The following is a 12481-nucleotide window of genomic DNA, read 5'->3' on the forward strand; positions in this document are numbered from 1 at the left end:
TTCTTAACATGGGGAGGGGAGGGTGTTTTGTACCTACTCTATACTTTAACCTTACAATTGAATAAAAGAAACATATCATAAAACTTTAATTAAACTTGGAAATGCGATTTAAAAAATAGCGCGGATCAGTAAGTGCACTAGCACCGAAAAATGAATACGAAGCAGTTCTAGCTGACCAAAGAAAGGAATTTAACATTTTTTCTAACAAAGGGGATCTCTCCCAAACCAGAAATATGGATAGTACCTGTTGGATAAAAATGTCACACTCTCAATGCCAAAAATTTACAATTGGGTGTCTCTTGTGTAACTATTAATAGTCTAAACTTCTGTAACATAGCGCGGACGGTCGGGCGCATATACGTCACCGTAAATGACGTCACCGGTAGGGAATAATAAAGAATTTAGAAAGGAGATTATCAAAACACTTTGTTATTTTCATAACACTTTGTTATTTTCATAAAATTTTCATTATTACAAATGTCGATCACTCATCTCTCTCTCTCCGGGGCATCTAACGTTGCCTGGCCATAATATTCATTTTAACGTGTTTCTTGACATTTTTCTAATAAACTTTGTTTTCAATACACAGAGCGAAGAATAGATTAAAATCTAATGTATATTTATGTAATAGGGCCCGGACGCGCCTACGACAGCAGTAGCTGTATACAAATGACTAGGCCGTGTGCGAGGTGACGGTACGGCGAGGAAGAAGGAAAGAAAAAGTTTATATAAAAAGAGAAACCTAGTACAAAAGGGGCAGAAATAGACGTGTTACATACGTTGCTCGAAAGTGATAAGGAATAACGTGTCCCAAACATAGCTGGAGAAAGACAGAGTATAATGTGTTCGAAACGGCACAGTCTTGTTAAGCACATTGCAGTACGAGAAAAATTTTGAACAAGAGACAATGCGTTATTCTTGAAGTTCCTGTAAATAAATATCTGTTGTTTTAACTGGAAAAATGGGAGTCGAATTCTTTCCTTGTCTTTATTTCCTTGAGACTGTCTCCATACAACGTGTGGGTCTCACGAACTGACATGTGACGACTACGTTACATTTAAAGCCGCTTAAGAAAATAACGATAACTACTTTTTTTAAATAATAATATTTAGATATAATAATAATTTTCCAGTTTTTAACCCTTATCAGCCCTTGATGAAAAAAAGGATTAAAAAGTTTTCTACGTTTCTGAATACCCTATATACAAAATTTCAAGTCTGCATATTATAAATTCGTTGAGTATATAGGTTAAGAAGTCTCCTCACACACATTCTCACTTTTTATAGATATATAGATTATTCTTCTTCTTATTGACTGCATTAATAAAAAATGGATTTATTTTCATCAAATATTAAATTTTCACATTAAATTGTGTAGCTGAGAACCGAAAACACATCGCCATATATTATTTTATATTTACTGACACTGACATGTTAATTGCAGATGAGACGGAAACTGCCACTATTAATTAATGGTTCATAACTACAGTCAATCTTAAGAGAGGATGCTTTAGTTTGCGTTACATTTAGCAAATTGATCGTCTGAAAAGTAAGGGGAATTAGGGCATGGGGCGATTTCCATAGGCTAGCAGTTCCGGGAAATAAGCTATTAATAGAAAGACCTCTAGTATACGTTTACACTTAAGAGTGTCAGATTTTGTCTGACTGTCGAGCCAATCAAGGATATATACGTTAAGGGCGACCTCAGTGCATCAATTTATCTGAGTATATTTTCTAAACCAACATATTGATGCAATATTCTAGTAATGGGTGTGGTATACAGGTGGGGGTACATATGGAGGGACTTGTATACATTCTGTACGTGTGTTTCTTGTATACATATATAACGTGTGTCTCTTGTAATCATAATCGTGTGTCTCCTGTGTCTGTATATATATATATATATATATATATATATATATATATATATGTGTGTGTGTATACATATATATATATACATATATATATACACGAGTGTCTCTTATATATATATACATATATATATACGTGTGTTCCTTGTATATATATACGTGTGTCTCTCGTGCCTATATATACACGTGTATCACTTGTATATATATATATATATATATATGTAAATATATATATGCATATATATACGTATCTTGTATATATATATATATATGTATATATATATACGTGTGTCTCTTGTATATGCACATACGTGTGTCACTTATATATATATATATATATATATATATATATATATATATATATATATATATGTATTTGAAAATTTTTGGGGGGGTTCAGAATTTAATGATGGACAAATACAGACCAATCAGCATGATGCTTTAGAAAATAAAAAATGAAAATAAAGGTTAGCTAACCAGGTTTCGTTCCTCGCTCAACAGATCTAATCGAGGAAAATATGATTTAAAAAAAAAAAAATAAAATAAAAGCCATGAATATGGCGGGGGGAGCAAAAAAAAGCGAAAAATAAACGAGGGAAAAATTACAGCGAAACTAAATTAAGTCCTAAAAGATTTTCTATTTGCTTACAAAGAGAAGGTCTCAAAGACTTAATAAAAATAGTCACTAGAATTTTTTAATGAAATGGCGAGTGCGACTTACTTAAGATCGTAAACATTTCAGCACTGAAACCCTAACCCTAACCTGTTATTTATAAGGTGCTCGCAAATCGCAGAACCATACGTATTATTCAGAACATGCGAGGGGTAATAATTTGCATAACGAATCTTTGGTGGTTCATGTTGTTTCAAACGGAAATCCAATCTTTGCGATGTTCCTCCAACATAGTGCGCACTGCAACTACATAACACGTCGATTCGATGCAAAATAACACCGTTGCACCGACAAAGAGATTTGCTTAGCAAATCGGTCGTTGATATTAACTAGCCAAGGTAGACGTAGGTAAACAGGATATCTATTACCTATAATTTATTTAGGTTTATAAAAATTGAACACTTTCTTATTAATAGTAGTTTCAACAATATCTAAGGGGTAACCATTGTTACCAACGATCTTAGTAATAAATTTAAGCTGGTCATCCAGATTAACTTTAGAACAAATCATCAAGCCCCTATTTGCTAAAGTCTTAATTGAATTGTATTTTATTCTATGTAGGACAAAAACTTCGGTGATCTGACGGGAACCGGTATGTTAACGTGATTATGCCGTATCTTAGTAATAAATTTAAGCTCCTAATCCAGATAAACTTTAGAACAAATCATCAAGGCTCTATGTGCTAAAGTCTTAATTAAATTATATTTTTGGTTTGTCGGACAAAAGAGTCCCAACGCGTATATAGACCGGTAAAGGTTGATTTACGATAAACAAAATTAAGAAAACAAGAGGATATCTTGGACACAAGAACATACAAAAACAGAAGAGTAAAATTCATTTCCTTGACTACCGTAAACTTAAGGGATGGGTGAACGTTATTAAGAGACACAAAAAAAGCATCCGCATTCGTCTCGTTGTCAAATAAGCAAAAAGTGTCATCAACGTAACGAAAGTAAATGTATGCAAACCAGATAATAAACCCTGTTCATGAAAACCCACAAATATATTAGCCAGCGCTGGTCCCAATGGGGAACCCATGGCTACACTATCTGTCTGTCTGTACATAATATCATTAAAACTGAATTCAGCCGACAAGGTGGCGAATTTCATCAATTCTACAAAAATATTTTCTGGAATTGGGGGAGATCGAAGTTTACTCTGACATAAGGCGTCAGCACAAATATTAATAGTCTCTCACAATGAGATGCAAGTAAAAAGACTAGCAATATTGAAAGAACACATAAATTTGTCTAAATGAGTATATATACGTGTGTCTTAACTCGTGCATCGTCTAGTGGTATAAAATGTTCTTCTAATAAATATGTGTACGTTTGTATATATGTGTCACATTCATCTATATAACGTGTGTATACACGTTTGTCCGCCATCTAGCTTTTCTATCGGTCGTTTAATTGGTGCGTTGAATTGATTATGACAACAGATGCAGTTTAGCAACGGACATGTAACATTTACAACAGAAAGGGAGAAATAACAGTTCTCTAGGGTTGTAACATCGGACCCACCAGAGAAACATACTTGGTCCCGTCCTGATTTTATTTGACGGATCCTCGGAAAAAGCTGCAAAAAATATTCATCCCCAGGAATAAACAAATCTCGAGTTTTATTTTCAGCAACTTTATTTACCGATGGTCCCCATTGACAAGCTGCAGCGCTGGTACAAAACTAAAGCGTACAGCTTTGCCTTAGTAGAATTAAATGTTACCCTCTTTATATGTTCCTACTTCACTACAGACTGGAAGCCATTTTCTAAATATTGGGTCAGAAATATTTTTGTTTGTCTTTCGGACACGTCGAGAACAGAATGTTGTGTCGTTGGCAAATATACCCATCTCGGACACGATTTAGTAAGGAATATAGTTTATGAAAATCAGAAATAAAATAGGTGTAACAAATCACTCCTTATATTATTAGTTTTGAAGTACGATCTCAAGTAAAAAATATTGATTCTATATTTACCAGAAGGCCGCCTGACGTTGCCCGATCGTAATATACACATAAATATTATGTTTTAATTCACACAGAAACTGATATATGTGCATGCGAGTAATCTGTTTTTCTAAACACTTCACTGCTTTTAAGTAAAAAAAATAGTCGAACTGAGACTGAAATTAAAACCTAAAAACAGTGAGTCAAGAACGATAATCATTAAGCCCAACATGACACTATCTTTAATGCATATTCGTGAAACAGTTGACAAACAGATAAAAGTCCGACCACCCCTACGTACCAATTTTTCAATTTTGTACACCTTAGCAGTCTTTTTTTCCAGATGAAAACCGATTAAAAAGTTTTGCACGTGTCTGAATACGTTATATACCAAATTTAAAGTCAGTGCATCAAAAATTCATTGAGTATATAGGTTGAGATATTTCCTCAGATGCACACATTCTCATTTTTATAGGTTAAACAGCACCAAGTCAGAGGACGTAACTCAGATTAATAATGATCTGATTATATTAAATTCTAGTTTATTTATATCATGCGAACTAATTGCCAAAGACTTAATCCATATCAAGGCCTTCAATCCTAGCTACATTGGTTTGAGGTATGGTAAATTCCGTTCGAGATGACGAGGAGGATATCTGCAGAATGATTCATTTGTCTAAATCAGTGGTTCTCAACCTTTTTTTACCCATGGACCACTTTTCTTTTCCTTTTTATCTTGGTGGACCCCTTCATAACTATTGGTCATAAGACAATCTTCTATTTTTCACTAATATAAATTTTGAGGTTTTAATAATCAAAGAAATATTATATAATTAAGCTTTATTTTTAAATTAAAACTAATTTAATGCAAATAATGTATTCTACAACAACTATAATAATTATGGTAATAATAATAATAATAATAATAATAATAATAATAATAATAATAATAATAATAATAATCTAAATTAGAGTGATGATAATTCTTTACCAATATCTTGTATTACATTATTACAATGTTTCTTCCATGGTCAAGCCGATGGAGATCAGAGCTCTTCAGGCAATTGAATTCACTGCAGCATTTATGTACACTGGTTAAAATTTTTTATAAACAGTTAAAATGGAATGTGTAATTTTAAAAAAAATAGAGATAGGCATTTTTATTCAGTGAGAACCCTGTGGTTGATGTTGCTCGGCGAGTTTCTTTATATCTCGTTCCATCGATGTTAATGATAGTCGAAGGTCTCCTCTTTTCACAATGTCAAGTGTATTGCGATCTTTTGATAACAGTTGAGAAACACGACTAAATCTCGATTCAACATAATAAAATGTTGGAAAAGCAATGACATAGAGCAACATCATTTGTCTTCCATACATTGTACTCTCCATCTTTAAATTTTTCATCACTTTGTAATTCAATGAGAGGCTCTTGCAAAGATATGTCTATATCAGCAACATTAACTTCGAAAGGAATTGAAACCCAAGTCGGTATAACAATCATGAGTAGGTCACTAAACCGAGTTTGCATATCTGTATGCATATTTTCCATATATTCAGCATATAATGCAAGATCTTCATCTTGCAAATCGCTGCTAACAGAGGCCAAACAAGGAAACTGTTCAAATGCACGACGATTCATATACAACTGTAGTTTTTTCAGAAAAGCAGCAATAGCACTTTTACTAGATATCATATCAGAATCTTTTGCTTTGAGCTGTTTATTAAGTGAATTCAGTTTTTCAAATATATCTGATAAGAAAAACACATCACATTTATTTGCAAACAGCTGTTCTCCAAATTGTGTGTCAGCAAGAAAGGAAACAATAGAATTCCAAAGTGCAATGAAATGCTGAAGACAATTCCCCTTTGATAGCCATCTCACCTCTGTATGTAATACAAGCTGCTTGAACTCTTCTCCATTTTGCTCACATAATTCATGAAAAAGGCGGTCTCTCAGAGAATTTGATTTAATATGGTTAACTACTTGTATTACGACAGTAAGGGAATCATGCAGACGTGCACACATTTTCTTTGCAAGTAAGTGTTGATGGTGTATCACGCAGTGAATACAAAATTCTTGCGGGACAGCTTTTATGTGCAATAAAACCTGTGTATCTGCCTGTCATCAAAGGTGCAGCATCAGTAGCACAAGCGATTATATTTTTGAGTGGAATGTTGTTTTCCGGGAAATAAGTAACAACTTCAGCAAAAATCGTTTCACCTTTTGTGTCTTGTCACAAGACTTTTAGCAAAAAGCATTTCCTCTTTGGGCCCTTCATCACTGTTAAATCTAACAAATGCTAATAAAATGGCCTCATCATCTCTTAAAGTGGATTCATCAAGTTGAAGGGCAAATGTTTCACTTGCAAATGGGCTATCAATTGTTTTTCTACATTCTCTGCCATTTCATCAATGTATGCGCACACAGAAGAGTTGCTTAAAGGGATGGAATTAATAATTTTACTGGCATTTTGTTTCATAACTGACGAAATTATAAGAGACACTGCTGGTAGAATTACTATTTCACCAAGATTATGGGCGTTTCCTGCCTTTGCTATTATTTTGCTAGTTTCATATGATGCCAGTAAGCCATCACTCATTTTTAAAAACTTGAGACAGTGTTTTTCGAGCTTGTAAATCATCACAGAGTTTTTTAAAGTATTCTACTGGTTTATCTTTCCTTCCTGTGTGATTTTTTTTCTAGACGGATTTTTAGCTTAGAAGGTTTCATGTTATCATTTGAAAGTGCATCCATGCATGTGAGACACATTGGTTTCGATTCATTATGTGGTGCTAGAATAAATCCGTAAGACAAATATTCAACGGAGTACTGTCAGTACTTCTTTTTACTTGGAGTAGCCATGGAATGTCTGAAAAATAAAACATATATATATATATATATATATATATATATATATATATATATATATATATATACATGTATATATTATATATATATACACAGCTGGTAATACAATTACTGCAGTTCATAATATCTAACTATATATATTGCTATTCATTTTTATAAAATTTTCAACAAATAAAACACGTGTTTAGAAATAGAGTGCAAGGTAAATGTTTGAGATAAACCTGGTGCTGGAATAAATCCGTAAGACAAATATTCAACGGAGTATTGTCAGTACTTCTTTTTACTTGGAGTAGCCATGGAATGTCTGAAAAATAAAACACATATATATATATATATATATATATATATATATATATATATATATATATATACATGTATATATTATATATATACACAGCTGGTAATACAATTACTGCAATTACTGAGTGCAAGGTAAATGTTTGAGATAAACCTGGTAAATAGAAATATTATAGTTAAAATAACTTGAATGATTGAAAATAAAAACTATACAAAATTACAGTAGAAATTAAATTTTTAATAATAAAACCTATTTTGAGTTGGTTTTCTTCATGGACCACCAAAATATCCTTGTGGACCCCCATTTTGTTATGTTTTTCCTGTGGACCCCCAGAAATATTGTGGACCCCGGTTGGGAACCCCCTGGTCTAAATCAATACTCTTGTTATCAAATAAGGTAGATTTACAATAACTAGATTTTAATGAAAAGTATATATATTCTGTCACAAGAATTTTTTAGACACCTGTTTCGTTAAAATCTAGTTATAGTAAACTTTATTATTTTATACCTTTTTATTTTATAAAATTTATTATTTTATAGTATTTATTTAGACAAACGAATCATTCTGCACACATTTTATTTCTTAGATAAGAAGAAAGAAGATTCGGAATAACGGAACATCTATTTAAGAGTGTAGCAGCTAAAAGATTATGTTTGAATGCGTAGGTGTTATCAAGTTTTGCTGTGATATCCAGAACTAGGGAAGTGCTGATGATAATATAATTTAATGTGCCTTCAATCCATTAAGGCAAGCAGTTTATACTTATCAACTGCTGTGCTCGCTATATGATTGTAGTTGGATTTTTTTTATGTTTTTTTTTACACAGAAATCACCACTTATCAAGGCCCGGAGGCTACTCGAGGATAAGGGTTAATGGGTGTACATTAGTCAATGTGATTATAGCGTAAGTAGTAGGAATTTTGTAAATTGGATTAGTTAGGAGGACGGTTCATCAAGAACTTGTTTACGTTGGACTTGAAGACAATCAGATTGCAGTCAGCTGGAAAGCATGCAAATGGAAGAGAGTTCCACAAGCGTGCAGTTCTAAGAAAGAAGTTTTGTTCAGTGAATCTGCATTTAGGTTTAGGCACAGATGAAGAGTGTGGAAAATTATTGAGAGTGGTTTTGGCTAGATGAGTGTTTTTCGTAAAAGTTTGGCGAGGGGGGGGGAGCATAGATTGAAACTCAGCTGAGCATTTGCCATGAAAATAACGATAAAGCAGAGACAGGCTCGCAACGTCTCTTCTGTGAGAAAGAGGTTGCAGGGAAGAGAAAAGAGCATCCCCACTAAGCTACGAAGTCCATTTGCATGATTAGTGTTTGACTGTTAATCGTAATTTTTAAAAAATATCGAGTTCCTAATTTCTGCTAATCAATGTTTTTTTAATGGGCAATTGGTACACCTAAACTAAGCCGAAGCTATCAAATACTTACAAAGATGTATTATAATATACTAGCCTGGATGCTCGGCGTTTCCCGGGTATTTCGAGGTGAGCGTTGAGCAGAAATAAAAAAAAAAATTGGCAGTAGGCAGGCAGGCTCGAACCCGTACCGCGAAGGAGAAAAGGAAAGTGAAAAGAAACGTAACGTCTTTGCTGTTGCGCCCACCACCAAACCGTAACTGACAAATGTTTGAATTAAGGCTAAGCAATCGAAAAGAGGGGATGACTTCCGAAAATAGCGGCGAAGAAAGCGACCCTTTCCTTTAGAAAAGTGCCCAGTTGGGGGTGAATGAATTAATGTTTTTAGCCAGTTTTTCGATATTTGTCGTCCGAAGGGCCCTGCTTCAAAACGATACCGATCTCTTGAAAATCTGCCTCCTCTATTGAAAGTTTTAGGTAGACATACACATACATACTTACATACAGTTAAACAGACAGATGAGATTTGTGTTATAGAAGATGGTGGTTGCATCGGAGTAATGCTTTCTGCATATGCGTAATAAAGGTTACACATGTAGAATTTCGACATCTTCATTGATTCATTCGGTTATCTACATAGATTTCTACTGAAAATCAACGTAAAGCTGAATTAGCAAGTTATACCAAAATTATATTCTTACTCGATTTTATTATTTTTGTAGGACATATACCAACAAAAAACTTCATTTAAAAATTACCATATTTTTCACTAAAATGAACACATCAAATGTAAATAAAGTTTTAGATTATCATAACATATCACAGGGTTTTTTTATTGTACTATGTGCAGCATACATTTTTATGTTGTTCATCGAAACCTGGTCGACAATACTCTTATGTATTCGCTGCGGCCGGTTGTTTTAAAATGTGCTATCGAGTCTATATAATTGTTAAATTGAATGTCGCCGATCCAAGATATATACACTCTGACAATGAGTAAAACACAACACAGTTGATCTATAAAATAATATTTTGTTTTTATTTCACACCGACAACTAGCTTTGGATTTAAAGTTAGTGTTTTGCCATCTCTGAACGCGCGTGAGGTTGGAGTGGATGTTGTCGGTTCGGGGAAGAAATGTAAAGTATTCCTCCCCCCTCTCTTTCTCTCTCTCTCTCTCTCTCTCTCTCTCTCACTGAACAACTGGTTCGCATTCTCTTTGTAACTATTTATATAAACATTCTTTTCCCATTAGAATAGTTAATATTTCACATTGTCTATTGTTTTTTTTTCCATGGACCGATATCCTCTCACATATTTCTGGGCCAAATTATACATTCCAATAGACAATTGTGGGAAGTCCCGCATTCCTGTAATGCATCTGCGTGTGTGCAAACCATCGAGTGTTTTTCTTTACAAGTCGCCTGCTAATGTTGTGTGTTAGTAACGCGGTACAGATTTTAACCCAACTTACTTGCGTCAAGAGATCAAAGGGGTTGCTGGTGACACATATCAAGCTCAGCGACTTCCATTGACAAAACGTGTATCATGCGTTGCTAGAAAGTGGATCGGTGTGTTTTGGGTGCAGGCCGGTTAACAGGGGTTATCATCACCACCCTCCCCCCACACACATACACCCTGATATAAATCGAAACGCACATGGGATAGTATTGATTAGAGTCAGTTTGGGAGTCGAATCTTGGTAGTCAGTCGGATTTGATCGGAGATAGAGTTAGTTTCGAGACCAGGAGGGCCAGGCAAAGATGCGTCGGTGAAAACGCAAGAAAGTTTAAGTCAGCAATACCAGGGATTCTCGATTCACTTGCAGGCGAAATAAAGAAATCCTTGCCAGAAAATCGGCGTCGTGTTTTTGTTTTGAATGCTTCTTTACAAATCATCGACCAGTGACGGGAAGAACCACACTGCAGTAGACAAAGGATAATAAAAAAAAACGTATGGTGAATTCTTAACGCGTACGTATGCACACACGCGCGCACACCCCTGGAAAACCAAGCTGTAATGAAATACAGATAGCAGCCATAAAGGGAACAGTATTTATTCTTAAAAGAGCCCTCGGATATAAATTTAAATCATAACAGAATCAAGTGTTAGCTTCAGGAAGGAGCCCCTTGATCTCTTAAAGTTTACTGAAGTAAAATACAAAAAACAAATTAAGAACTACTAAGAATAACACAGCAAGTAGATACACAACTTAAGTCATTAAAGGAACTCGACCGCGTGTATACACACCAGACTGTATCAATATATATATATATATATATATATATATATATATATATATATATATATATATATATATATATATATATATATATATATATAAACTATATATACAGGGTGGCTCATTTAAAAGTAACCCGATCTCTCTAATCTTTCTCTAATCAATCTAAAAGTAAATGTATAGATGTCAACGGAGAGCACTGTCAGCATCTGCTAGAGCATTGCCGATAATTTAAACCATAAAAGAATGTTCCTCGTCTCTACTACATTTTTCAGGGCTACTTTTAAGTGGACCACCCTGTATATAATGAAATGGGAACAGATGCACGCGGACGAGCTTGAAGAGACGATTAGAGCACACACACGATAGAGCAAGACGCACATAAACACAATTATATTAACAGAAAAAGAACGACATGTCACAAATATCCAACAATACTTCAAGATAGACAATCTGATTTTGTATCAGATAAAGTCAACACACATAAAAACTAAATAAAAGGAATGATGTCTCATTAACAGAACTTTTCACTTCGTCTGCGAAAGAAATGGGATTAGTATTTCGTATTATTTCCTCACACAGTACCGGATGAGAAAGACATTTTTTTTTTTTTACATAAATATGGTGATAAATATATATAGAGAGAGAGGAAGAACAAAAATGTTTCTGCGCAGTTGATAATTGATAATCAACTGCCCGTTGCGTTGATCCTGGGTAATTCACACTAATCTTCTCTAGGAATAGAATTGATCGATATAATGAATATGAGATTAAAAGTAGTTTATTCATCATTTACTTCAGTGATGCAAATTTTAAGATTCATCCTCGCATCTTTCATCAGGAAGCTTTGTCTATTGATCTGTCGTTTTGTCTGTGTGTGAATCAGTTACACTTTTGTCTGAAGGGCTTTTTATCACTTCATGTGAGATTACATGGAGTCATCTTAATCCTTCGTAGCTTAGTGGTGGATGCCCTTTTATCTTCCCTGCAACCTCTCTCCATCAGAAGAGACGTTGCGAACCTGTCTCTGCTTTATCGTTATTTCCATGTCAAGTGCTCGTCTGAGCTCCAATCTCTGCCCTCCCCTTCGCCAATCTTTCACGAAAAACACCCGTGTAGCTGAAACCACTGTCAATAATTTTCCCCACTCTCCATGAACAAAGCGTCTTCCTTAGAACTCTCTTCCGTTTGCCTGTTTCCCACCTGACTACAACTTGGAT

The 12481-nt window shown here is 34.3% G+C and overlaps 1 protein-coding gene across 1 annotated transcript; it reads right to left on the bottom strand.

The window, feature by feature from the left end:
* Window positions 1-5805: 5805 nt before the first annotated feature.
* LOC145263912 (uncharacterized) lies at window positions 5806-6183 on the bottom strand. The gene has a single exon (XM_080120991.1). It carries the CDS (start codon window positions 6181-6183, stop codon window positions 5806-5808), a length of 378 nt encoding a protein of 125 aa, XP_079977117.1.
* Between the last annotated feature and the right edge of the window lie 6298 nt (window positions 6184-12481).

Source organism: Euprymna scolopes, chromosome 39 (genome assembly GCF_053919585.1).
Source record: "Euprymna scolopes isolate OS-2025 chromosome 39, ASM5391958v1, whole genome shotgun sequence".
Classification (NCBI taxonomy): Eukaryota; Metazoa; Mollusca; class Cephalopoda; order Sepiida; family Sepiolidae; genus Euprymna; species Euprymna scolopes.

What these genes read in the sequence shown, in the direction of transcription:
- LOC145263912 (XM_080120991.1), bottom strand. Translation starts at nt 6,183, where the DNA reads ATGATATCTAGTAAAAGTGCTATTGCTGCTTTTCTGAAAAAACTACAG.